This window comes from Festucalex cinctus, chromosome 19 (assembly GCF_051991245.1).
Source record: "Festucalex cinctus isolate MCC-2025b chromosome 19, RoL_Fcin_1.0, whole genome shotgun sequence".
NCBI classification, from domain to species: domain Eukaryota; kingdom Metazoa; phylum Chordata; class Actinopteri; order Syngnathiformes; family Syngnathidae; genus Festucalex; species Festucalex cinctus.
Window position 1 is genome coordinate 8,596,260 of NC_135429.1, and position 27,524 is coordinate 8,623,783.

General features: G+C 41.1%; 1 protein-coding gene and 1 long non-coding RNA gene across 3 annotated transcripts in view; both read right to left on the bottom strand.

Moving 5' to 3' along the window:
- Positions 1-3,444, bottom strand: part of LOC144007049 (uncharacterized) — a 67,796-nt gene extending 64,352 nt beyond the window's left edge. Inside the window, exons 1-2 of the long non-coding RNA XR_013280044.1 lie at positions 3,329-3,444; positions 1,686-1,773 (exon numbers count right to left, since the gene is read on the bottom strand). This is a non-coding gene — a long non-coding RNA (uncharacterized LOC144007049). The remainder of the gene's footprint in view (positions 1-1,685; positions 1,774-3,328) is intronic.
- A 3,268-nt stretch (positions 3,445-6,712) lies between these two features.
- On the bottom strand, positions 6,713-20,071 carry khdrbs1b (KH domain containing, RNA binding, signal transduction associated 1b). 2 transcript variants are annotated; one of them, XR_013280147.1, is made up of 11 exons: positions 19,681-20,071; positions 17,727-17,845; positions 16,728-16,844; positions 15,871-16,017; positions 13,158-13,288; positions 12,860-13,067; positions 12,676-12,743; positions 12,372-12,430; positions 11,943-12,138; positions 9,934-10,002; positions 6,713-7,768 (listed from the first exon to the last, which is right to left on the bottom strand). XR_013280147.1 is itself a non-coding variant. In XM_077506843.1 (9 exons), exons 1-9 carry the CDS (start codon positions 19,775-19,777, stop codon positions 12,029-12,031), a joined length of 1,056 nt encoding a protein of 351 aa, XP_077362969.1. In that variant the 5' UTR covers positions 19,778-20,071; the 3' UTR covers positions 10,862-12,028. The 2 variants fall into 2 exon arrangements, 1 of the variants encoding a protein (XP_077362969.1); XM_077506843.1 differs by lacking the exons at positions 6,713-7,768; positions 9,934-10,002 and having other exon boundaries at positions 10,862-12,138.
- Between the last annotated feature and the right edge of the window lie 7,453 nt (positions 20,072-27,524).

A 27,524-nucleotide genomic window follows, 5' to 3' on the forward strand; every position in this document is an offset into this window, starting at 1 on the left:
ATTTTTTTTTTTATAAAGATTTATTTAACATCCAACAATATACATACATTGAGTTGTTTGTTTTTTTTTAATTCAAAAATATATATATTTTTATTTTATTTTATTTTGTTATTTTTATTATATTATTTTTATTTATTTTCATTTTATTTCACATTTGTGCGTGATTTCCTACATGTAAAATTACAACTTTCCAAAAACATACTAAATTGTTATCTCCAAATAACTTGTCCTCAAAAAAGTGCATCTTTGTCAAAAATTGCGACTTTGACTGTATACATTTTAGAAAGGTTAACTGCTTACACATGTATGACAATTATCCATCCATCCATCCATTTTCTTGACTGCTTATTCCTCACAAGGGTCGCGGGGGGTGCTGGCGCCTATCTCAGCTGGCTCTAGGCAGTAGGCGGGGGACACCCTGGACTGGTTGGCAGCCAATCGCAGGGCACACAGAGACAAACAACCATCCACACTCACACGCACACCTCGGGACAATTCGGAGCGCCCAATTAACCTGCCAAGCATGTCTTTGGAATGTGGGAGGAGACCGGAGTACCCGGAGAAGACCCACGCGGGCACGGGGAGAACATGCAAACTCCACCCAGGAAGGTCCGAGCCTGGACTCGAACCGGAGACCTCAGAACTGGGAAGCGGACGTGCTAACCACTCGACTATGTATGACAATTAGGAAAGTTAAAATGTTATTTACCTCTTAGGTTTTATAATGGTGACATTGCATTCTGGAATATACTCTTTCGAATATGAAACATAATTCTGCTCTGTTTGACTGGTCGACCTCAGAGGTACCACTGATTTGGCCTGTGGAGATTTGCAGAACATCAAAACACGCAAACTCTACCATGTCACAACTCTTTTTTTTTTTCTTTTTTTTTTTTCTCGCTCTCATCTGGAACAAGAACACGCCCTGGGCCGTGCTGGGAGAATGGGAAAGAAGAAGAAGGGCAGCGTGAAACAAAATAAAAGGGAAAAGCCAAAAGGGAACACGGAGTGAGAAAAGGCCAAGCCAGGAGACAGAGGAGCAGAATCAGCCTGGACGGTCCATCGCGTGAAAAGAGTCACGGTCCATCGTCACGTCTCCTCCGTCAAGTCCACCTCCACCTCCCAGGCTTCTATTTAACATGAAAATTGATTTCAACACAAGCGTCCGCAGGGGGGGCCTGGGGACAGGTGCATGCCCGCAGTCAGCCGGGAGAGAGGCTAATGAGAGGTGAGGGACCCGAGAGAAGCTAACAAGGAAAGCGCAAGACAGGAGAAGCGGGAAAGAGGAGAAAAGAAGAGCCGGAGCGAGCCCGCCGAAAGAAAAGTTGAAATATTTTTTCTTTTTGCGAGAAACTAATTGAGGCTTGGCGTGGGCGTCGAGCTGCAGTCTGGGGGTCTCGCAGTGGTCAGGCACACGCAGAAACAAAATCCAAAAACACCAAATGTTTCAAAGTCGACTTTAAACGTAGACTTTAACCGCTTATCGCATTTGGTAACCTTGGCAACAGTTCAAAATGAAGTGAAACGGGGCAGGTTTAACGCTCCGGTGAAGTTTCTCAAACACGACACGAGGAACGGGAGAGTACCAACACCAGGTATCAGTATGGGGCCCAGGTCAGTGATTGGGCCAATTACGGCCTTATTTTTAGGTAGCGGGTACTTGTGGAGGCTGCTGAAATACTTACGGCAAAAACAATCTGACATCAACTTGGTCCTCTTTGGCTGTCGTTGGCGCTATACTGCGGCAAGTTGAACATATTGGCGAATCATCATCTGCGTCAGAAAGAAAGGTCTTGTTCACAAAGTGAAATGTAATTTCATATACAGTATCAAAAGTAGAACAAGTTCAGTATCTATACTATACTCATACTGGTGCTCATCTGGAAACAAAAAAAACAAAAAAGTAAAGGCCAGAGAAAAAGTGGTATCGAACATACCTAGACGAGATCATTGCAGTACATTACAATAGGGCTGCTCGATTATGAAGAAAATATTAATCTCTAATTAATATTAATAATTTGGTAATAATTGAAATGTTAAGACATTTCTTTGAAACACTATAATTATGCAAGTTCCTTTTGGCCCAAACAAGAGTTATTAAATTAGTCATTTTAAAAATAGATTTTAAAAAAAAAGGTGCAAATATATACATTTAAACAACTCAAAATTAGTATTAATAATTTATTTTTGTTTGAGATTATGCCGATTTTGTAATTGTGGAGTGTAATAATTGAAATTGTAATTGAATTTCGATTAATTGCAAAGCCCTACATTATATTTGATGTAGATGCTAAAAGAGACATTTAAAATAATTATCAGGTATGTTAATAATAAAAAGTATCTGACATGCTTTGATCAAAAAGCACAAAGGAAAAAGAATTACAGAAGACTCAATATCCAGTTGTCACTCTGGGTGAAATCACTCAGTTTTCGCTTTTGTTCCCATGACAACCAGGATCAGGGCCAAAACCAAATGAGATCATTAGCGTGTTTGTATCTAATTTAATCACAGAAAAAAAGAATGGCCGAGGAACCGAAGCAATTCACAAACCCAACAAACACAAATAAGATCAACATATTTATATTTATACATGTATATATAAATTTGAGGCACTCTAAAGGAGAATGTACATGTTTAGTTTTAAGCTTCAACTTTGGAACAAAAAGACGAGGGCCTTCGCTTGAGTAGATCTGAGGCTGTGGGCTGGCTGAGTTAAAAGTTTGGTTAAATATCTCGGGGCCAAACCCTTAAGTTCTTTAAGTGGCCCATAAAATCAATTCTAAAACCCAATGGAGAGCTGCTAAATTGGGGCAATATGATGCATTTGATTCATCTTGACAGTCTCCTCAAATTTGATTGAAAAGTGACTTTATGCCTCCCAACTATATTGTTGCACAAACACCGCAGAGTAATTCGCCATTTTAGTTTCCGACATTGACTATCAAATACATCCATTCAAACACTCAATAAGCACAGAAATTAAATGCGTGGACCATTAAAATGGCTTCCCCAGGTGTGCCCACAGGTGCATTCGTGTCACGATGTCAGATCAATACAAACGAAAATACTTTTTCTATTATTTTTCTTTTTTTTTTCCTTTACTTTTCTTTGCTTTCTGAAAATCAGGATATCTTATTTAATTATTTATTTTATACTTAATAAAAGAAAATGTGTAATATTCGTGACTAGACTTAAATCCGAACCTGTATCTACCTAAACAAATTAGCCTCTGTAAGCTACTGTTGGTGACAGACACAATAATAATGTGCATTAAAACGATACAATGCATAAACGTATCCGTTGTGCTCTACATTGTGATTCAGTTACCTTCTTTTCTTGATCCAGACGAAATAAATGCGTGTAAATGGGGGTTTGACGACAGACGGTGATTTTCACTTGCGTCTAAGGCCCTTTCCTCCTCCATCCACGCGGAGGCAGTGTTGCTGCCTCCATTGAACGGGGACGAGCCGTTTCTGGTTTAAAATTGGAAATTGAAAAATAGCAAAACGAGCTGTTATCTGTCTCTCTATAGTGTGTTTACTTTACACAAGTTGGGAAACAATATACGAACTTAATTTGTTTCCATTGAGCTGTTTTGCTTTCACTCGAAAGACACTCGCCGCTGCTGCTTTAACTGAGTAGAAGAAGAACATTTAACAGTAGAAGAAGAGTTCCTTTCGAGTGAAGGCAAAACGAGCTCAAGGGAAACAAATTAAGGTCGCATTTTGTTTCTCGACTTGTGGAAAATAAACACATAACAGAGCATCAGATAACGACTCGTTTTCCAATTTTTAATGTCAATTTTTAAACGAGAAATTGCTCGTTACCGTTAAATAAAGACAGAAACACTGCCTCCGTGTGGACGGGGGAGGAACTGGCCTTAGACGCGTGAGTATCTGAAGACTGAATATCTCAAAACAATGTCATCTTAATAGAGCGATTTTTTTTCCCAATTCATATGGTTATAAAAAATAAATATAACTATTTGTCAAGGATTTTGCAATAATTCAATCAATGAAATGGGATAAAAAAAAAAAAAAAAGTGACCTCCTCAAACTAATAGCTTCATGACACCACAACAGTGTTTTGTTTTAGTTTTTACCATATCAGTCATATTAATACAACAAGCCAGATCAAAAGGTGGAAAATGCTACACTTTCACTGTCAATATTAAAGTAGCAAAAGCATATTATCATGCATTGGCTATGCCTCTGATACCTCAGAATATGCGCCGTCATTCCATATCTGTGCATAAAAATTTATAAAGGACAGCCCCCAAGAAAAAAAGGCCCCAAAACACTTTCTTTTATGGGCAGTATAAAAAAAGTGTGACATGTTATGATGCTACCTCCAAAGGCGGAAAATTGCAGGTTGACTTCAGTCTTCCATTATGTTATTTATATAGAAAAGCTACACTGTGTTTTTTTTTTTTTTTTTTTAATGTCATGTAAACAGCAGCCTACAGGTGCGGCCTTGCCTCTGTTTACAGCTGTGATGCTACCTCCTCAATGGGGGGAAATGATTCGACTTTTTGTGTGGGAGGGTTACTTATTTTAGATTTTCTTTTAAATATGGTCCAAATTGCAGAATTTAATATATTGCACAATGCATAAAATGAAGCAGACATTTGAGGGAGAATATGCGTGTGCATGTGTGCTAGCAACGAGACAGAAAATGCCACACCTGTCGTGTTCCCCAAATAACATTTATCAAACAGTGAGCGAGATCCGGCTCGTGTATACGCCGTGTTCTTCGCCAGCTGAAAGCTCATAAGAAATAGACCTTTCACAAATCCAGTTGATATTTAGAATCGTCTCCTCGGGCCCGCAGCGCACTCCCAACATGTGCTCGTGTTGAATTCTCCCAATCCCTGAGCGACGAGCTGCGATCGATGCTATCGACGAGCCTCACTGAAGCCAACCTTTGCTTTCAAGCAGGATTAGACGACAAGAGCGGATTCTCGTGCTTCTGTCTCTTATCGTCAAATATAATGAAATTGCTTCCTTGGTCTCAAGTCTTGCTAGCATGTTTTTTTGTTTGTTTTTTAAGATGCAATCATGGGGAAACAGACTTCCAGGATGCAAAGGCGATTTTAAGAGGCTAAAAAACGAGTTGAAGTACAGACTTAAGGCAGGTGAGGTTCCAGCCACTAATAGTGCCTGACATTTAGTCCTCCTCAACAGTAGATGGCGCTATATTGTGCCAATTTGACACATCTATTGAAAATATACTGTAATAAAGATGTCTAAATCTGTTAGCGAGCACATCTTCTTTGCCGAAATAATCCATCCACCTCACAAAAAGCATAAATCAAAGATGATTCTGGGTACCCAACATGCCTGTTTTGCTTCAACGGTTCACAAATCTTTGCTAATTTTAGTGCGCACCTCTCCTTTGCCGAGATAATCCATCCATGTCACAAGTGTGCCAACAATAAAAAGCCACTTTTATTTATTTTTATTTTGCGAGAGCACCCCAGAAACGCTATACAGTGACAAATTAATTTATGGTGCGCGTTCACAACTGTATTGTAGTCATCCCTACAGTTTCTCCTGGAGGATTCAAGGCCACTCGGATGGCGGGAGTCAGCTCTCGGCGCGCGTCGTCATGGCAACCACCTCCCCATTCGTCGCCAGCGTTGTAACAAGCGGCGGGATGCGATGTTCCTCTGATGGTGTGAATCTGTCAGGAGCAGAAGATGCCATCCAGCTGTCCGCCAGACCCGCACACGCCAACTCATCTTTTCACACATCCACCTCCACGAGACGGAGGGCCCTGCTGTCCGTCTCCGCGTTCCATTCGCTGCCATGTGGACCACTACATTATCAGAGGATGGAATGAAGCGGACAGGCGGAAGGCCGTGCACTTTCATCGATCGTTCAAACAAGCAACATTTACTTTATTCTCCTCCCTCGTGCCGGACACTTGATCGATTCCGAAAGGAGACGGCTTGAATCGCTTAGCCTTCATTACATTAGAGAAGAAGCAGGGATCATTATTTCACGCATAATGGCCCAGACGTGGGGGGAACTAATGTGCTGCCTGTTGACAATTCATCTTCAGGGATGGTTTATATCCTGTGAGTCACAATAAGGACAGCGGAAATGCCCAAATGTGGCACGACCTTTTGAGTTTTAACTTTATTTTTCTTTGTAAAATGTCCCTCAAAACAAACCTTGCCACTATTTTAAATAGATGTTAGGTCAGTAAGCATGAAAGGTTAACTTAGTCTTTTTATTTTTATTTTTTTTATCTCGAACCAGAAATGGCTCAATTTGCTAGATTAAGAAATTGTCCAATTTTCAGTTATTCTAGTAAACATAGATGGTCCAATTTTAATTTGTGATAACTTTAAAACCAAATAATACTATATATATATATATATATATATATATATATATATATACATATATTTTTTTTTTCCAAAACCATACAACCGTAAATGTTCCCATTTAAACTCTGCCAGAAACAAACAAAAATAGTCCAAATGTTTTTGTGAAAAACCGAACCAAAAATGACCGACCCTCACTTTTTTGTTGAAAATAAGAAATGGTCTAGTTTTTGTTGTTGTTTAACGCCACCATTAAAGTGCGACAATCATGCAAGAATTGGTCCTATTAATTCTTGTCCTCTCACAGAGATCACATTTTCTCATTTTAATCATTTTTCCTTTCACCTGTAGAAAGAGAAAATGATGTACAAAAAAAGTCCGGCCGTTTGTTTTACTTTATTTTTTCTGATACCAAACAAGCTTTGAAACTTTCCCCCAACAATGTCCACGGAAATAGGGCTATTTTTTTTTCTGATATTTACAGCAAGAAAGCACATACTTGGAATGGACAGCTTCTAATGTAAACAAATCACATACACAAGTCTGTTTTTGGGAAGTGACAAAATTGTACCACGTGAATTGCATAGTACCCACTCTCAAGATACGCATCAAATGGTCTTATTGTGAAGATGCACATTGCTCATCACTGCTCTATGTCAAAATCCAGGCAATCAAAACCAAAGTGACAGATAAATTGAGGCTCTTTTCTCATGCATCTTCCATCTCGCTGCTTTGGCATACTTGGCCGACAGACAGAAAAAGCCGCTACTGCCCATTTTGCAAAGGGATGGTACTTGACATGCGAGTACATGCAAAGCGAGCTGGCCGGCTATTAGCATATGCTGTTGTCTGGGGTGGGCTGAAACATCCGTGGAGAATGTGTCAAATTTTACAATCTCATGCTGGTGAAATGTTACACTGCAGTGTTTCATGGAATATTTTCATGAACGCGTTACATTTGTATCAATGTCAATACAAACCTGAATCAAAACTAAACAGGATTGTATCTTGAGTTTTCAAACCCATTTTTGTGCAGTGCGAGTACATTTTGGGACAGCACTGTATTAAAACGCTTAGAATCCAAACGTGACAGACTGCGAGGCCTGACAGGAATTAAAAACAATTTCACGGCTCAACTATGAGAGAGGAGTGCTCATTTGACACTAAATCAAAGTGGAACAATTGCATTAGACGCCACAGAGGTTCTCAATCAGCAAAAATAATGAAAGCAGCAGTTGGATACAGACTTGGAAAAAAGGGTGCTGTTCATTATTAGTCTCTGATGATGATGACGACGATGATGATGATGATTCCGGGGCGAGCCTGCTGAGGTCTTTGTCCCTTCCCTAGTTTGAGATTAGACCCTCTCCCTGAGTCACGTCGCCGGGTTCCAGTGTCACCACTTGGCGGCCGTTTTACGAGCATGCCCTGCGTCGCTGTGGAGGACAAAGCAGAGGTGCCAGGATGAGATACAGAACATGTCACAACATGCCAATACACGTGTCAAAGTGCTGATATGTGCACTGATTTGACAGCACAAGGAACGTGGCAGGTAGAAAATCAATTTGAAGCAGCGCTTGATTTCACTACCAAGCAGCAGCTTTTCAACGCTAGCCGAGACCAATCCAGGACAAAACATATCAGTTTGTGCTTTCAATCAGCCTGAAAGTCACAGGTCGCTATTTTAATCCTGCATCAGAGGGGAAAATGTTCCCTTGAAAACAATTCAAACACTGCGTGGCTTGTTGGTTTCATCACATGGAAAAACGACAGTTCGAGATCCACCGAGGGCAAACTGTCCTATAATTGTGAATCAAAAACAAATGATAGCCATGTTGCAAAACTGGAGCCTCAGGAAAGATGCAATAGAGAAAATTACATTTCAAATTTTCAAGTCAACAGATGCTAATTTTTTTTTAAGATAATTTACTTTTCTAAGACTTTTCCTCCTGACATTTGAAACCAGCTGCCCTTTCTACTTCTTTACCTACAGAGGCTTGATACTTTTTTTTTTTTTAACCACACTTTGCAGGTTGCGACCAAAAAAAAAAAAAAAAAAAAATCTCATTTTAGGAATTTATAAGGCTGTGAACAAAGATTCAGAGAAGCTAAATATTGCATTGCTCACTCCCAAACCAAAATGAGAATGACACAGCACTGAGTGCAAATCTATCCTAAAAGTCCAATTTTGTCTTGTTTTTACAGCTATACTGGCGAACATTTCTCCACATCTGTTACGTGCAGATTCTAAAAAGATATATCCAAGTTTGTTTAATAATGATCATTCATATTTGTATAGTGCTTTTCTCAATACTCACTGACAACCATTTGATAAGAGATCCTTCCCTATGGTGGTAACAATAAGCCGGATTTGTACATGTCAATCTCTCTAACATGGTAGTAAAATCAATATTTGTATGACGACTGTTCCCACCCAGGTGATAAAATGTACATTTTCGAGACATTATTCACAGCTACAAAAAAAAAAAAAAAGAAAAAAAAAAGTGTGGGGCTGTATCTGCATCTTGTGCGTACTTGACAGCTTGTGCTCTGCAGTTAAGTTGATTAAAGTGTGACCGAGCAGTGCTACTCTCCAAACGTTCATTTAACTTTTTCCCGTCCTCCAGGCAGACAGTACATTGTGAGTAATCCCTCAGACAGTGCTCTTCCTCCACCTCCTCCCTCCTGCTACAACCGTTTCCATTCTGGGAATCGCCACAGTCCCTCTCTGCTGCCGTTGCCCTCTCCGTCGTAGGGGCCCTCCAGCAACGGCTGCTCATTAGTCACTTTCTCCGAGACCGCGGTGACACTAGCGCGCCGCGCTCGCTTCCCATCCCCGCTGCCGGTACTGCCATAGGCGAGCGACGCCACACGCCAATTCGCACGCTTGTCAGGACGCGAGGAGATCATCAGAAGCCGCCCGAGCTTTGGAGACACTGGGAACATTGTCAGCATGCCACTGCTGCAGCTACACAGTTACTAGCGCGGGGAAATGAGCCTACATAAGGACTGCACTGGGAGTAGAACAGCACAATCATGGGGCATCCCAAATTTAATCAATTTCAGGTCAAAATTATGCCTTTACTGTACAGGCAACCTTTAAAGTAACATTTTTTTATATGCCGATACAGTTTTTAATGAATCGGTCAAAACGCTAAAACCCTCTCTACGCTTAAGTATGGATTTTGAACAAAAAAAACGCAACACGCAAAAATGCAACGCTGCCCTACATCAGTGGTCCCCAACCACCGGGCCGTAGAACTGGTCCGTGGTGGGAAAAGGTTGGGGACCACTTCCTTAGATGACACCAAATGAGACGCACAGCAGATTAACCAAATGGTGAACAACGAGCTAGCAGCTGACACTATGTCAAAATGCCCAACCAGAAGAACAATGTATAAAATATGAATGCATTTATAAAAATGAGTTCTTGTTTACAAGTCACCCAGGCACCACAAAAAATAATACAGCTCTCAACGTACTTTTGTTTGATCTCAAGTGTTGGCTGATGAGGGCATGAAAGGACTGCATGATTAGAGGTGGACCGCTGCAAATAAACATGAGCAGCAATGGGAAAAAAGGTTATGGTTGGATGACCAACCTGAGGGTCGCATGGCCTCCCTTCAGCTGTGTGGGTCCTCCTGGCACTTTGCGAGAGGCCTAGACGGGCCTGGGGGAAGTAAAGAGCGCAAATCAATACCCGGTCAACAGAGCACTTGGAGATACTTGTGAAATGGAGCTCATGCAACATGGCTAAAAAGAGAACATCTGCTCATGCAACTCAGTTATTGGTAACTTTGCACAGGTGGAACAATTTTTAAAAATATTACAAAAAACATGTTGACTTAATATTGGGCTTCGTTCATTTTAGCAAAAGTTGCATTAACACTACTAGCCTGATGGTTGGTTACTACACAGAACAATTATTTTAGTACATAAAATACATTGATGTTGATTTTTTTTTAACTTTTGTGTCTTTTTTTTTTTTTTGTCTTGGGTTGCTACTTTTAAAGCATGTTTATGTCAAAGGATAAAAAAACACACTACCAAATTAAACATTTAAGGTTAGGTTACCTTTACAGTGGAGTTGTCTAGGTTAAAAGCCTCCTCTCCATTGCACTGCCATTAGTGTGTCATTCATGACAACGAGGCCTAGATCCTGAATGGTGGTTTGAATTCAGTTAATTTGCAGCGGCGATGAAAGCAATTGTCATTAACGGTTAAAACGAGACCACAGGTAAGAGGATTGAAAAAGTCTTATACATACCCAGGCATTCAATGCTTTACAACTCTATACACATTAGGAAGCTATCCGGCTTATTTTAGCGGCCTTACCTCGGGGTCCTTTTTAAAAAGTATAGAAAGAGAGAGAAAGAATAAGTCGAGCTCTTTTGATAATCCATCAAGACATCATTTAGGAGGGTTAAAGTCTGCACACGTCAAAGCAAAACTCATTTAAGATTTAAAAAGCGCTTTTGAGAACAAAAAGGCCATTTCAGATTGGACGAGGACAGGAAACAAATCAAAGCTTTCATAGAAAACCCACTAAGCTTTATTGACAAACTGCTGCAAAACATCTTTTGGACAGATTTAGTAACCTATTTAGGCAAGCGTACACATGTAGCATAATGCATTTTATGGAGAGGGTACAGAGTAAGTACAGTTAGGAGGTTTTAGAATATGTACAAGAGTTGGGATTGAGCTGCAGGATCCCTTCTCTATGGAGAGAGACGACCCATGTGGAGATTTGTGTCCCAATCCTTTGGATTCTTCTCTTTTTGGGCATGCAGTTTATGTAGAATCAGATCACAATCAGGAAGACCTGAACTGCTGGGTAGCATCACAGGAGGCCATTTTGTGCACAGAGAATGTTAGAATGTTGTTTTGTTTGTTTACATGTAAGTCAAATAGAGGATATGAGGACAGGCCATCTCAACAGTGTCTTATTAGGGCTATATTTCAAAACTCTAAAAGGACAATGACAAATATTTCAGCCTAAAGTCTAAATGAAGAATGTTTTAAGAACTATTTAAAACAAACAGCACAAAGAATGAATTGGTTTCCATTAACTAATCTTTACTTAATTTTAGATTTCTTTTTGTTTCTACATTACATGTTTAATAAGGTCATTTTATTAGACTATATTAACAGAATTTTGAAATGTAGCCTAAATGGGAATCTGCAACTGAACCTTGACAGATTCTTTATTTAAGAAACACAATTATAATGTATTCTTTAAGACAGGTGGAGAATGAGCCATTAGTTCAACTGGAAATTACTATTACAAAACAGTTGTTTATTCTTTAAAAAAAAAAAAAAAAAAAAAAAAATACCAAAAAAGCCAGAGGGAGAGGGAATGATCAGAGAAAAAAAAAATACAGGAAAACAACCAAACCAAAAAGGAACTAACTGTAGAAATTGCTTTGGTTGTGTATTGTGTGTGCATGTGTGTGTGTGTAAAAGGGGGATTGTGGTGTTTGGCCAAAACTTGAGAACAAAATAAAATGAAATGAAATAAAATCTGATTTCTAGTCCCCAATGTTGTAAAAAGTCCAATTGAGAGAAAAACAACACAAACAAAAAGAAATCAAAGCCAAAACGGACAATTACTTGTGTCGGGCTGCTTAAAGCGAGAGCGGCCGTTGTCAACAGGCGCTCATCAGGGCAACCCTGTAAGGGGGAGGGCGGGTCTGCTTTCAGTACTGTTGGTACGGGTGCTGCCTGAAGGCTGTCTTGGCACCTCCTCTGGTTGCAGACGCGGCTTTGCCCGGAGCCGCTCGCTGGGTGCCATTCCAGTCATCCTGGGCTGGGGAACACACACGCACATAGTTAAACATTACTACTTGTAACCTTAGCATATGGGGAGGGAAATTATAGTGCAAGAGCATTTGACTGGGAATGCCATGCAACTGTAAAAACAGAATCACAGGAAAGGCCAAAGACATTACTGGTAAATGCTGAAAATGGTAAGTGAAATGAACTTATATAGTTCTTTCTAAAGCCTCAAATCCATATAGAACATATACAAAAGGTCCTTACCGAAGTTTTCATACGACTCAGTAGACTCTCCATGTCCATAGTCGTAATATTCTGCCTCTCTGATGAAGGAGCATGAAAGAGAGAGAGAGTGTGAGAGGGGGGGGGTCAAATAAAATCACCTAACAAGTACCCGCTGAGTGAAATCTGAGAGGATGTTAATTGGTTTCTATAAGCGAGATCAAAGCTCCCGAAGAGCATTGCCAAACAGCCAAGTGGCATCAGGGTTGGATTGGTGCACAACGGTGCAAAACAGATTTCAAGTGATGGTGGCAGGTGAGAAGAAAGAAACGTGTGATTCACTCACGCCTGTGGCTGGCTGTAATAGCTGTCATATGACTCGTAGGTGGTGTCGGTGTAGTTTTCGTTGTAGGCCTGGAGAGGGGGGAGACAGTAGGATGAGGCTTGTTAATGCACTGGACAACAACAACAGCAATCTTACTGAGATCTACCTCGTGTAAGTCAGGCTATGAAAACGCCGAGCTACTTACATATGCCTCGTAGTTCTCTGCGACTGCGGCGGGAGTTTGCTGGTGGGGCAGCATTCTCTGGGGGGGTCCGCCGGCAGACAGCCTGGCACCACGGGGTGCCGCAGCTCCCCTGGCAGCAGCAGCGGCGGGCCCTCCTCGGGCTGCTGGGGCACCCCTTCCTGCACCTCTTGCTCCCCGAGGTGCTCCACGAGGGGGCATTCCCCTTCCCCTAGGATACGGGCCAAAAGAACATGCTCAATGTTGACGTCCACAAACACTGTCCTTGTGACACTTCTGCATCTCGCCTCCGCTTCCTTACCTGTGGGCTCCTGGGGGGCCGCCGCGTCCCCTGATTGGCATGCCGCCTCTTCCTCGGGCCCCGAGCTCCTGGCCTCCGTTGATGTAGCCCATCTCCATGAACTGCTCTTGGCAGATATCGTCCGTCACATCCTGCATGCAGAGCAGAAAATGAACGTGACCAAAGTTGAAGCAGAGACTCAGTGGAATGAAATTCAAGAGACTCGACTCGATGAACATCTCCTGCATGTGTTGTAGAAAATGCTATACTTGATTCATCAACAAGGGAAGACTACACAATGTAAACAACAACTCTGGGTGGATTGTACAAGCAGATTCGTGCCATGCTTACTCACACTTGACCGCTAAAGTCTCAAGACAAACAAGCAATTTAACACAGTTGTATGTGCAGGTCAATTCCACGAGAGATAATTCCTTTAATGACCAGACAAGAAAGGTCTCTGTGTTCATGTGCCACATACCCACAATATAACATTAGAATTCTTGCTTCTAAGAGTCAATTGTGTTTATGATGCTTTTTTTTTGCCCCTCAACTCTTGAATCCTGCTTCTACGAGTAGAATTAAACAGGCTCAACGCACACGTGCTGGCGATAGAATGAGAGCCAGCATACTGAGCACTGCGGAAGAGAAGAGGGCCAAACACACACATCCAGGGAGATCCAGTCCGGTTTCTCACACACTTTCCAGCAACATATGTAAATTAAATTAAAAAAAAAAAAAAGCCAGCAACCTCAAATCCACTGTTCAAGTTTTTGCATAACATGCAAACAAAACAGCAAAATGCAAAGCTTCCTTAGCTTTGTAAACTCCCCTTCCTTGTATTCCTTCATTGAGCATGATGTGCCCGGCATGATAGTTTTAAGTCATTAAAAAAAAAAAAAAAGTTGCAGTATTAGTGCACTCGCCTGTCCAGGCAACACAAATCCCACAACATAACTCGTCGTTTTCCTCTGGTGAGCAATTTAGAGCGTGCCACTGTGACCCAATCAATTCTTTTCATACAGCAGAGCTGTGTTGGAATGGAGACGGCGCTCTAATGAAGGCGAAAAAGACAGAACCAGCTAGAATAAGAAAGGGCAGATGGCAGCTTTCAATTACCTTGAGCGGCTGGCTAAAAGTAGGAGCCATTTGACTGATAATGAATGAATCTATGGCGACGTGTCATGTCGCCATCGTGGCATCTCACGGGCAAGCTGGGTTACAGCTCTTTACCGCTCAAGGTGTTAGATGAGCTCAGTGAACACTTCTGCAGAAATGATCAAATACGCAGTAATGGGTCACCCAAAGGGCCCACAGACATTTGACGGAGAAGGCATGGTTCTGACTTTTGGGTGGGGATGGGGGATTTCTACTTATCTACACACATCAAAAGCTCCAGCATGAACCTGGGGACAAGTGCAGCTAATCAATTGAAGGCACAGTGTAACTACTGAAGTCAAACACCTTTAACTTCAGTTTAAAAAAAAAAAAAAAAAAAAGGCTACCATTTGGAGCTGAACCACAGCTTCTGTGAAAATACATTTAAAAGGGCCAAGCTAAACTTTGCAGTCCGGTCCATTTTTCTGGACGATGTTCACCAAGTCAGTCTGCTGTCCTTTTTTTGTTTGTGATACCACCAAGCAGATGCTAACAATGCCTAGCACGAACATGACCAGAGAATCTTGCCAACAAACATCACTTCCATGTCATGTTTCCTCAAAGGGTGAGTGGTACTATAGATAATGTGTGACAGACTTGTAAAATTGCCTGTACACCTCAACTGGTTCAAATGGTGATGGCAAACCTCAGTAAAAACAACTTCATGGCAAAACAACAACAACAACAACAACAACAACAACAACAACAACACCACCATTAAGTGATGACTGGAATACAAGCAACAGCCATAAAAACCTGACAAATATGCTCATCTGGCAGGTTTTATTTTAATACGTCACGGCAGTAACAACATCACTACTGGTTCAGCTCTTCCCTCTTCAGAATGATGCATCCCAATTAAAAATGTGATGGCTTCCACAAACCCTAGAGAGGAGCATTGTTAGTGAACGTGTAACATTCGCTCCAACCAGATGGACCTAAGGTTCAAGAACATCAGCGGAAAACAAATCCAGGGAGTATAAGTAGCACAGCGTGAACTAAAAACTCGCAGCTGTCTGGACGTTAAACATCTCTAGAGGAGACACAGGAATAGACCAACCTTAAGAAGAGTGTCACAAACTGTTCGTGCACTAACAGAGCTGCCATTATTCAACCTGCCACCCTCTAACAGAGAACCGTGACTGAACGAAGGTGCTTTGTTCAGCTTGCCAGGAAACCAGCAGCAGTGCAGTTATTGTGGAACAAACATTTGTATAAAAAGGAGACATGGACATAAAGCATTTCAAACAGCAAGTGGATTGCCTCCTAATACTGTCATCATGCCAACCATAAGTCAAGCTACCAATGTTGACAGGATGAGATAATGACTTGGCTGCAAGTTCAAAGTGAATTTGGGGCGTTCAAAAAAATAAAAAAAAGTAATAAAAAAAAATAAAAAATAAATAAAAGTCAGTGCGCGGCAAATTTTTGACAACCATTCATCCTATCTAATTCAAGCATGAAAAGTTTAGAGTTGCTAAAATCTAAACAGAGTAATTTTTGATGACTTTGCCAGACTTATAGAAATGGAAAGAAATTACATATGTTGCTCTAAAACATGCTGCACACAACTCACAGGAAACAGGAACTTCTTGACTTCCTCCATGGCGTGGGCCATTCGTAGGTAGGCTTCAGGTAGGGGGGCGTACACCTCAACAAATACGTGCAGCTCCATGGTTAGGTGGGCGTACTTTGGCTCGCTGCCGTTTCTCAGCTCTTCCTCCTTCAACATTGAAAAAAGGCACACACTTTTAGAGCATTCTCATGTAACCAGAAGAACTACCTATATTGAGCATGAATGGAGTACGGCCAGTTTAAAAGTCTATTTCAAAAGAGAAGCTGTGCAGCAGGGTAAAGCCACCGTTGGGTCCTGCCATCTGGGTACAATGGCTAGCTACCCTTGAGGCTTGCAAATGTGCCAGATGTGTGGTAGCTCCAGGAAAGCCAGACTACAACTGTGTTAATCCAGATGCAGATGAGTGAGGGTTGCATAGGGGTGGAACAGTTCAGGACTGTCGCCAGTGAATTTTCATGGAAATTAATGAAAAACACTCAAACTTAAGCATAAATAGAAAAATTGTTGTCATAAGCAGGCATCTATGCACAATAACATTTCAGACTTTTGTGCAAGTACTCCTTTTACAAAGCTTTAACTATTTTATGAACATTGAGTCGAGCATTTCGCCACAAACCCCTGAACATTTAAAAACCCTGCAGAAGTCGTTGAACACGTAGATGACGTGTTTGTTTTGCAGGTGGAGGAAGGCTTGCTGGAGAACGTTCACAAACCTTAACACTACTAAACAGCCTTTCTCTGAAAAGGTCCATCCATTAAAATAAGAAAAAATGATTTGGTTATTATGCAAGAATATTTTCCCTCAACAGTATTTAAGTATCTTATTAAGAGTCAACCTTTTCCAGCTGCGTTCATACCTTTGCTTTGTCTCTCATGGAGCCCTTCCCCAGCACGGAGATCTTAGCACCAGTTTCCTCCTGCAGACGCTTGATGGTGTTGCCTTGGGGTCCCAAGATCTTGCCCACAAAATTGAACTGAAGAAGCACAAACAAAGCAGAAAACGTTGGGACACCGCAGAGCAGAAAAAAACCCCGCCACATTTTCAATCACGAGATATCAAAGCCACAGTCTATCAGGATCTTGTGCCATTTTGAAGCCTCAAGTGATGTGAGCCAATAAAAGCTGTAATGCAGTTGCAGTCTTGCCATAACCAAAATATGCACAATGGCTCCCTGCTCCACCTTAGAACTGGCCGAGTGTGGTCTGATGGCTGGGTCTTGAGACTTTCGCTTTTGTTTTGAAAGCAAAACAACCCTCAAATCAACCAGCATCACGGACTAGACTGGGATGAGCTTTGGAGGTTCCACTGTGCTTTTACAATGAACATGCAAATAAATGATTAACTTTCATGATTCTTTTAGTGCACATATAAAACCCTCACATCTATTTCCCTCATAGCCACATGACTTAAACCAACATTGCCGCGAGCCTTGTCGTAAATTACATTTATACGGCAGGATGTTGGCACAATTAGTCAGTCCAAACAGAATGGAGGCTCCGAAACGGTGGGGCAGAATGAAATTCACAGAGTAGCGGAGCAGCCATGTGCGCATTTTCATCTCTTAAGGGCTATTTTATACCACTACACTGCTATAAGCTGTAATTACGCCACTGAGTTTTAAGATCAAGATTAAGACAAGTAATTTGAGACCCTGAGTAACCCCGTGGCTTTATGTAATTGAACCTCGACTGCAGTGGGATAAATTGAATCACAACGGGGAATGTAGATGAGAGGAAAAGTGGGAGAGAGAGAGAGAGAGAGAGAGAGAGAGAGAGAGAGAGAGAGAGAGAGAGAGAGAGAGAGAGAGAGAGAGAGAGAGAGAGAGAGAGAGAGAGAGAGAGAAAAAAAGACTCACCTTGGGGTACTGTTTCACAGGTATGAGGACTCGCTCCTTGAGTTTGATGAACTTGTTCGTGAAAAGATCAAGGTACGTCTCTGGCTCCTTCGACTCGCCCTTCTGGATCCTGTCGATTTCTGAATCAAAAGGTACAGGCATTTAAATGACCAAGTAACATTGATTTGAAAAATCTCATGAATGAATTTGAAATGGGCAGAGTGTTGAAATTGCATCATTGACACAAGAAAAGGCTCAGTCTCAAGCAGGAGTCCCCAATAAGCGGTGAAGAAACTACCATGCCTCCCCTTTCGACCAACTTCAGGGCAGACTAAACCTTTGAATGGATGCCAATATATTGTGGTGATTAACCAAAATGGATGAACGTTGTCCAGGCGAAGAACTGACATCTTCCCCAAGCTAAAACTCGCAACAGGATTGACGTATTGCTCAAATCAATACAACATTCACCTTCATATTAATTATAGTAATATATATTTGTACCACTAGTACGTAGTTTTGCATCTTCAACAACCATTAAATTGATTTACAGTCTAGAATACAATTTAAGAGTACAGGAGGGCAGGTTCAAAGTCATATTGCGACATACACAGTTCATATACCTTTTAGTGGTGCCATCCATTGATCACAGATTTTCACAAGACATGGGTTTACCATATTATCTAACAATTTTGAGGTATAAGAAGTTGCTGGGCTGTGCACAGTGAAAAGTTTGGGAACCACTGGTCTAAACAGCAATGACAACTAGCAATGTGGCAATTGCGCTCTGCCTACTGTACACCAACAAGCTCCAGATTAAGTTATTTTGGCCACTGGATTTTACACTACTTTCACTGTCAAGATGAAAATGTCTTACATGACATGTACATTAATCTAATCCTGTCACGAGAATTCAATAGTAGGCCATACCCACTGTAGGTGTGGGAATGTGTAACAGGATTTAATGACAATCCGTGAAGGGCGTAACAGAGGAAGTAAAAAGTTGTCTATCAGCAAATGGCTTACATGAGTCCTGCATGTAGTTTTGACTACAATCACCAGTGGTTGACAGTTGTATGCGACTTTAAAATCGGTTCAAAACGTTAAAAAGCCACTTTCAGTTTATATATTTATTTTTATTTAGCAGTTTGATTTTTAATTTTGCTATCTGTGCCTCCCTTGGGGGTTGACATCCCTTGCCCTTAGAAACCCAGCGACCACCCTGGTTAGAAGGAACGCACTCTTCTAGTGTTAACTTGTTACTTAAGTCATTTCGTCTTGTATTTTGAAAATTTACTGTAGAATTTACATTACTACAACGTAAGCATAGTCTACTGACAAAATACATCGTCGCCGTACGAACAGAACTGTCGTAAATCGAGCACCCCACGTGCAGTGAATGGAATCCTGCATTCCAATACGGATCTGTTCTACAGTAGCAATAGACAAGTTTCCACCAAAATCAATTTAAAATAACAAAATTCAATAAAGCTCAATACGACTGTTTGCTAAGAATCAGACAAAGAAAGTGGTGTTTTTTGTCTAGTGGCCACCGATTAGATCCGCAAGCCCCGCATTAATTTCGCCCAAAATCCCGGTTACTGGCACACATTTGAGGGCTGAAAAAAAAACATGAAAGAGGCTTGACGTTTGTATAAAGCAAACGGACGACGATAGGGGCGCTTTGTACCTCGCTCCAGGAAGCGGAAAGCGTTAACAAAAGAACAAAAAGTATAAAGTGCAGCTGCAAATGCCGCCACTTCTTATGGTATCACACAATATTTAGACAAAAATTAATTGTATGATTTAACTAAACTAAAACAAAGCTAGCCGAACGCTTCCGCTTGTAGCCATAATGGAGTCCCAACCGTCGCCACATGGCGCCCGACGGCGTAGTCGTCAGTCGCCATCCCCCTCGACAAACTTCCAACAAACACACAAAAAAAGGTCGTACGCAAACGCAAATTCGCTTTACCTGCTTCTAAAAGTTTCATCGCGTGTGTGAAAGACGAGTCCAGGCTGTCCTTCTCTGCCATCAGCTGCGGGAGATATTTGTTGTCGCCGTTCTCCATTTTGAGTTCGAACAGAAGAGAGAGGGGGTTGGTTCAGTTCGGGCGGAGTAAAAAGCTTATGGCGGCCAAAAAAATTCCCAACGAAGCAGGTGCAAAAAGTAGTCCTTTATGTAACTAGGAATTGACGCGTATATAATTCTCCTTTTAGCGAATGTTTTGCGGTGTTTTCGAAGTCGGACGTGTCCGGTACTTCTATCCTCGCCGTAGTTGGTCCTGGCCGCCTCTGTTACCTTCCGATCCGCTCAGTACGCCGACGGGATTGGAATGACCGAAGAAGAAGAGCCGAGAAAAGATACTGCGAAAGGCGGAAGTGGCGTCAGAGTTACGTAAAAGCTAGAGCAACGCCCCTTGATGAAAGAAAGATCACCAGCTCAGTGTAGTAATCCAAATTATTCCAAACAGAGATGACACATGATCGCACAAAAGCGTTCAAAGTGCTACAGATGTGCATAAATGTGAAGGAAAAAAAACATATACTGATTCAACTCCTGTAAAGTACGTGAGAAAAAGCAGAAAAGTAGACTATGAAATGCACTTTTCCTGGAAATTCTGCAAAATTGACAATTCAGGCATCAGCATTTTATTTAATAGTGGACTCATTTCATATATCTTGTTGTGATTACTATAACCCTTTGCAGATACTGTATTGTATCACATATCACAAATGCATGCAGTAAAATTAAACAAAATTACAAGGTAAACAGCAGCAACAACATAATAATAAAGCTGATTTAAAACTTATTTGATCGCTTCTACTGGATATGTTGACCAAGAGGTAGGATTAAAAAAAATACATTTTAGGGAATACTCAAAATCTATTTGGGTATTTTAAATACGTTTAGAAAACATTTATTCTCCAGCTACAGAACACATGCAGTATTTTTTTCCCACCTTACAAAGGTCCGAAGATTTCAATCAATCAAGATCTCAATCTTGGCTGAAATGACCTCTCACTATTTACACTTTTTTTTAAATAATAATATTGCGTCGTCATTAGTAGCAGTTAGTAAAATCGGCTTAGGTTTTTTTTTTTTTTTTTTTTTTGGCAAAGTAAGGAGTCTAAAGTTGCCTATAATTCTGTTCTGTGTGTCTGTATTGTCTGTTATTAAATGCAGGCAGTAAAATAAAAAAGCTGATACAAAAATAAACACTTAGGTTAAGACGGATACCTGAAAAATCTACTTAAATTGAGAAACTAAGTAGCTGTACTTCATTACTTCGTCCTCCTGGAAACCTTCCTGAATTTTCCTTACTTTGAACGTGTAGCTCTTTACTGGCCCTCAGTGGCAGCGCTGAAAATTGCAGAGAATGCGCCACATGAACAGCTCAAATTGGTTCCATCAGAGGAAGCCCTTTTCCTCTCCACTAATATCGATCCCACACACTTAGTGCAGAAGTGAAAAGAATGAGGGGAGGAGGGACGTCGGGAGCGGACCTTTCGGGGATTGATTCCTCTGGTCTGGATGCTTGTAATGAACCTGTCATGCCATTGAGTGGGGCGCACAAGAGGGTCACATGGTTAGACTTGACCTAATGCATACAAAGCAAGTTCAGGTCAGTGCTCGTAGAGCAGCAGCAGCAGCAGCAGCAGTGAGCAAACCATAAAAAAAGCAGCAGGCCATTTGTCAGTACGCCGCCTGAGAGAGAACCATTACAATTAACCGCAAGGTGCATCCAGGCGTGCATCTGCTCGGAACAAATGAGCTTCAAAATGTGTTTGCGGCGAGCACTTACGGCAGGCTGGAGACCAGCTCGTGCTATCTATGATCTATCTATGACCATTACGCCGTTATTAGGATTGGGGCTCGCAAAGGCCGTCCTGACTCATCTTGTCATTGACAGAATGCTTCTTCGCCTGTGAGCGGAATTCCGATGGGCTCATAAAAGGAAGAGTTACTCCTCTTGGCAGGTGGATGAGTTCCAATCCGTTAGCTGCGTGCCCGTCCCTGCAAAGAAAAGCGCCACAGTTCGGGGGTTAACAGGTGCAAGATGGAAGACGGTAAACACGCAAAAGTGGCTGCTCATCAACATCAGCGCCAGTCAAGCGCCAAGGAGTTCACAAAATGGCAACAGTACAGAATTACCTTTGAGGACTCTCAACTTGTTTTTGGAGCACAAGTTCAGCAAGTTTATCCTAGACCAAGTTCAAATGCATAGAAAAGCACGAGCGAGGTGTCGTCAACTTGGCGAAGCAGTACGAGCGTGGTCCTTTTATGTTTTAGACTGAAGCAGAAGGAGTCGCTAAAGGGCAGCCAAGGGCGTTAAAATCATTTCTATGCTGCGGATCTCTGTCCGTGAGAAGTCTGAGAAGCTACTGAAAGTGAGGAAAGCGTGGTGGAAAGGATGAAAAGAACTAAAGAAGATTACATTCAATGAAAGCAAAGTTTAGTTCTGTACGCTCCATTTCATCTGGAGTTTCTACAGCGTGCCTGTATACACTTGCATGTATCAGAAATCGTGGATATAAAAATGAGAACAAACATTGGAATATTCTGGAGACCTGATCGAAATCTCATTGAACATGCAGTCAAACCTGCAACCATCGGTCCAAAAAACAAAAAAACTTTACTCTGCTCTAGTGATGCCTGTAATAAGCTTTAGTCGTTTTTTTGCAATGTCAGACATCACTCACAATACAAAATAATGACAAAGTCTCCTTTAATACATCCAGTACGTCGTTTAGTCAAGAGAGATGTCTGGGTTCACCGCGAGGGTCAAAGCATCAATACAAGGCCACGGAAACCATAGATTTTTTTTTTCTCTCTCTCATGAAAGCGTTCACAGCTGTCACACTCACTTAGGTCGACAACACCGACACCGCCAGCACGGCCAGCACAAGCTCCATTTCTTCCTCACACCTCCCAAGACACACTTTCTGTCTTCATGCAATCCCCTGCAAATGGCACTTTGTTGCTGTCATGATTATTTAGTTGATGATGCATCTCAACGTGCACCTGCATTTGATGGGTTTGTCGTCGTGTGCGCGCGTGTGTGTTGTGTTCGTGTGCAGCATCATAACATTTATGTCAAGTAAACAAGCGAGATGCTGCACAGACTCTTCCCCGTCTAAAGATATTCACAAGTGATTTATCATGCACAGCTACGTTCATTGGGCCCAAATGAAAAGCCAATAAGGGGTTTATAGATACATATATATTATATATTATATATATCCTCCCCGGTAGCTCGTTAGTTTTTTATAGTCGTGCTCACCTAGGGGAAATAGCTCGGAAGGCAGTTTGCATTTGACCACATCAGTAAGCAAAGTGTAAAGTGGCTGTGAAGAATACCGGTACACATGCAAGGTTATTAATCATTACAAGAGTTTTTTTTATTTTTTATTTTATGTATTTCCACAATGGTGAGACCCTGAAAAGTGCATTTTGAGATTTGTTTTTAAACACATTATATATAGTTCAAGAAAGACTGACAATTATGTTATTTAATGCTGTGTTAGAGTGCCATGTTGTTAGCCACGAGTGCATGCACGGTGCAGTAGGAGAAGCCAAAGAGCGGGAATGAAGGAAAACTTGTTTTAAAAACTCTGATTGACAGTCAGTGTGGGGACCGGGGCTGGCATTGCAACTTTAGAGTGCCTCGTAGTCTATTTTACATAATATTGCTGCTATAATGTAATTTTGTCCAAAGATAGATTTAATGGACCAACTATTATCCACATTAGTCATATTGTTTAGACTAGAACAAAACATGTACATGGCTAAGAAAATTGTCTGCCCATGCCTCTCTTTTGCAGAATAGCATAGTGTCAACAAACAAGAACAAAACAATCTCTGAATCTAGTCTATTATTTTTGAATTTATTTAAAAGCCTTCGTAATTAGAAAAGCATTGAGGCATTCAAAGCTGGATATCAGCGTTTTTTTGTAAGCCCCATTCATGTTTTCTCTATCCCTGCTTTACCTGCTTTTTACCAAATAATAGAATTTGATGAGTTTGCAGGAATACTGCTGTGATTCATCTCGTTGCATTTTTTTTTAATGACACTAAAATGATATATACTATAGAAAATATGCTATAAAAAAAAAAAACTAGGAGGGGGAGCAAATTCCAACAAGAAACACGCATCATTACCCTTCATCTTGAAACCTTTTTGCGCTCATCACATATTCTATTTCTCACCTTTTCGCTCCATAGCATGTCCACAGCGATCCATAATTCCATTTTCCTGTTCATTTAAGAACAATAGCTCTGACTCAGCTTTTTAGAAGTGACTCGGCGTCACATTGTCCTTGATTCTCAACCGTGTAATGTTCTCTTTATCTTTACAGCGCTGTGTGGCAAGGATAAAGCTGTGAAACTAATATGTCTCATATATACGCACACATATGCTGTGTGCTTGGGGTGGGAATTTCATTTCCCATATTTAGCAACGAGAATAAAAATATGAACTTACGTTAATGCTGTCCGGTGGGATACATTGTGGTGACGATACATCTTTGTGAAGGTAAACATTTACCTACTAAAAAGGCCATCAATCAAAATCCTGGAGGAATTTTTGTCTTTTGTCTTCTCCCCCCGTCGTCGTGGATAATCAGACTGGTTGTCAGGTCTGTCTCCCACTCACGTCCAGGTTTACAGGGTCCTTCTCCAAGCGTCGGCTCCAATTTGTCCACTTTGGCCTTTGAGTCCAAGTATGCATACGCACACAAAGCCCTGTGGAAACAATCTTGGTGAAAGAGGAAGAAAAAAACCCCATCCACACACATGCCGTGGGGAAAGACAAGTTGAGGCCTCTGGAATGGAACAACACCTGAATCCTGACACTTGCTCTGATGAGGCGTGATGCTGGCCTTGAGTGGCTGAAGGTCTGCATTTGTAATGGAGCTGCCTCCAAGCTCAAAGAAACATGCGTTACCTGCAGCAGGTTGTTTTCATTGTGAGCTGGAATGTGTGGAAGATCTTTCATTAATTAATTGACATTGACAAAGAATATGTGCATTTGATTTGAGTGCAACACAAAAGTGGTGATCCATTTTTTGTCTGTCTATCTATCTGGCTAGTTACTTTACTCCATCCATCCATCCAGCTAGCAACGTATCTAGCGATTAGCTAGCTTTTAAAAAAGTGGGTTACAAATAGGAAAAACGACAATAGGAAAAAGTACATCCAATGGAGACAACAGTTGAGAACCGTTAAGAATACTGGATGATGTCACTACTCAAACAAAAAAGAAGCTATACTTACCTTGTAGCACCATATATGGTGCATTCCATCCCATCCATCCATCCATCCATCAACAAACAATAAGGGCAATATCGTGATATTAAAACTTCCACAATATTGTCGTCGTCGCCATGGTCACAATATTTAAAAGGAACACATCTGTTAAAAAAAAAAAAGTCAGGCTGATTTCCTTTTGTGCAGTTCTAGCACCCTCTAGTGGCTAGTTTATTAGTGCAATTTAATTTTCATTAGGGATGTTTTGGCCTTCTATGTTTAAAATCTACTGTAATTGTCAGATGAAGGGGAACCTAATTTGCTTGTGAAGCGATCAATGTGTGCTTGCATTAGCAAGTAGGTGCCTCAATATTGTTATTAGAGATTGTCGGTGGTTTATATGCATTGCTGTTATGTACAAAAACACAATTTTTTTAGCACATTTTTTTTTTTTTTTTAGCTTTTTTTAGTATGAGCTGTTTTTTTTTTTTTTTGATAATTATCATTACATCCCTAGTTAGGATCAGAGGATGATACATGAGAATTTATTCCTTCATACCCATAGCATCTGAAGCTTAAAAAGTATTTTTTGCATGCGTGGGATGGTGCGCTGTCACGCATGAGAATTATTTTACTGCTGAAGCCACAGTTTTCCTCTTAATACCACGGCAGGACATGGTTAGTTAGCAACTCAAAACAATTTTCCTCCAAGCATACTCGTCTTCCTCAGAGAAACTCAGCACTTTCACCTCCAAACTGTTGTGCGGTCTTCTGCAATTTGATTGCAATGAGACAATTCACCACTCCCCGCCTGCAGTTCTGATTATGATGATGAGCCGAGGAGTTAATAAGCTTATTAATTACCTGTGTAGGAGACAAACCGGCTCCCACAGCGACCCCCCCCCCCCACCAACTCCACCCCCTTGTTCCCTTCCATCCTTCCTTCCCCCACACACCAACAAAGCACTGTCATCCTTGCCCGACTGTCTCCAAGGTCGCTCTGCTTTTAACAGTGCTGGCTTTGCTACAGGAAGTCTCTAAAGTCACACGGTAATGAGCTTAATTAGAATAATTCAAGGTCGGGCAGGAGGACAGCGCCGTGAAGAGAGAGGGGCATAAAAAAAGACAGAAGACCAAAATAAAAGGAAACCATATTCTGCTGAGAGTGGTTCTAATGAGATGACTCATGTCATGGTTAATCACTGCACACAAATGTGAAATCTTGCCTGAATTTCAAAATGGGTCTGTCCGTTTCTTTAGTTGTAGAAAAGTGGAAACAGAAGGAATGGAGAATTTACCATGGCACAGACCATCACCAAGGTGTAAAAAATCCCTTGAACCTCTAATCTATTATTTCTTTTATTTTATCTTCCACTGCTGACCCTGTCCGCCCATGATCTTCCAAACTTGTTTTTCCAGGAATCTCCTCAGGCTTCTGCCGATATGCACGGACTCTGCCTTTGCACGTTTGCTTGTCCCCATGGCTGTTTAAGTTAATTGCTTTGCTACGCACCCGTTGTTGCTGGACTTGCAGCTTTTGTTATTTAAAAAAAAAAAAAAAAAGTAGTAAAAGCATGGGAAAAAAAAACAAACAAAAACTTTGCGCACATATTTGTGTATATGTATTTTGAAATACATTTTAAAACTAATTTAAACTAAAAGTTCAACAAAGTTGATTTTGCATTTCAACAACTATTGAAAGCAGCTTTAAAATACACGTTTAAATTTTTTTTAATTAAAGTTTAAATAAGTTACTTTGTCATTGACATCATACAGTATTTCATCATTTGACGCCTTTCAAAACACATACTGGATTTCAGTTCTTTTTTTTATTTTGCTTTGGGCATTTGTGCAGATGATTGTATAGAAAGAGCAAAGAGGAAAAAGTGAGTGCTGAATGGAGGACGGGATAGCAGGATAATGTATTTAAAAAAAAAAAACACTTGAAGCTCAGAGGAGAGGCCTCTGAGGAGTATTTTCAATGAGTGTTTCAACCTGCTAGTGTGCAGTGGAGACATCGTTAAGCAAGAAAAAAGAAAAAGGGGGGAAAAGGGGTCTTTTTTGGACTATGCGACCATGACAGATTCAGGCCAACGTGTGCTATTGTGGCTGCGCTTCCTCTCCCTTTATTTGTCTTTTCAAAAAGGGACTTGGCATAAAAAGGTTATTTCTCATCTAGGCTCTCTCTTTCAAGGGTAAACGAGTTGTGAGGCCAGTGCCTCAAAAAGGAGGGGCCTTTTTTTTTTCTTTTTTTTTTAAACACAGAAGAAAGTAGAATTTCCTTCTATTATGCTTGCAGGTTTGAAGGTAACCTTAACCGTCCCTCCCATCTTTATCTTCATCTCTGTGCACCATCCTCTCTTCATTGTATCAAAAAGACACGTTCACTTAAAGTGGAAATTCAATCAGACGGGACAGGACAGTTCTCGGTTTGGTAGGAAATAAACAAGTGAAATAAAATCGGGCAAAATCAGCAGAAAAAGCCTCTAATCAAAACCGCTGCTGGCCGAGCAGTGGAGCAATAAGCGCTGACAAATTGAATTGCATACTTTTCATGCCACGTGTCATCA

What these genes read in the sequence shown, in the direction of transcription:
- khdrbs1b (XM_077506843.1), bottom strand. Translation starts at nt 19,777, where the DNA reads ATGGAGAACGGCGACAACAAATATCTCCCGCAGCTGATGGCAGAGAAG. An exon ending in CCATGAGAGACAAAGCAAAG is followed by an intron (nt 16,018 to 16,727) that starts GTATGAACGCAG and finishes TCAATGTTGAAG; the next exon opens with GAGGAAGAGCTGAGAAACGG. An exon ending in TGAGTCGTATGAAAACTTCG is followed by an intron (nt 12,139 to 12,371) that starts GTAAGGACCTTT and finishes TGTGTTCCCCAG; the next exon opens with CCCAGGATGACTGGAATGGC.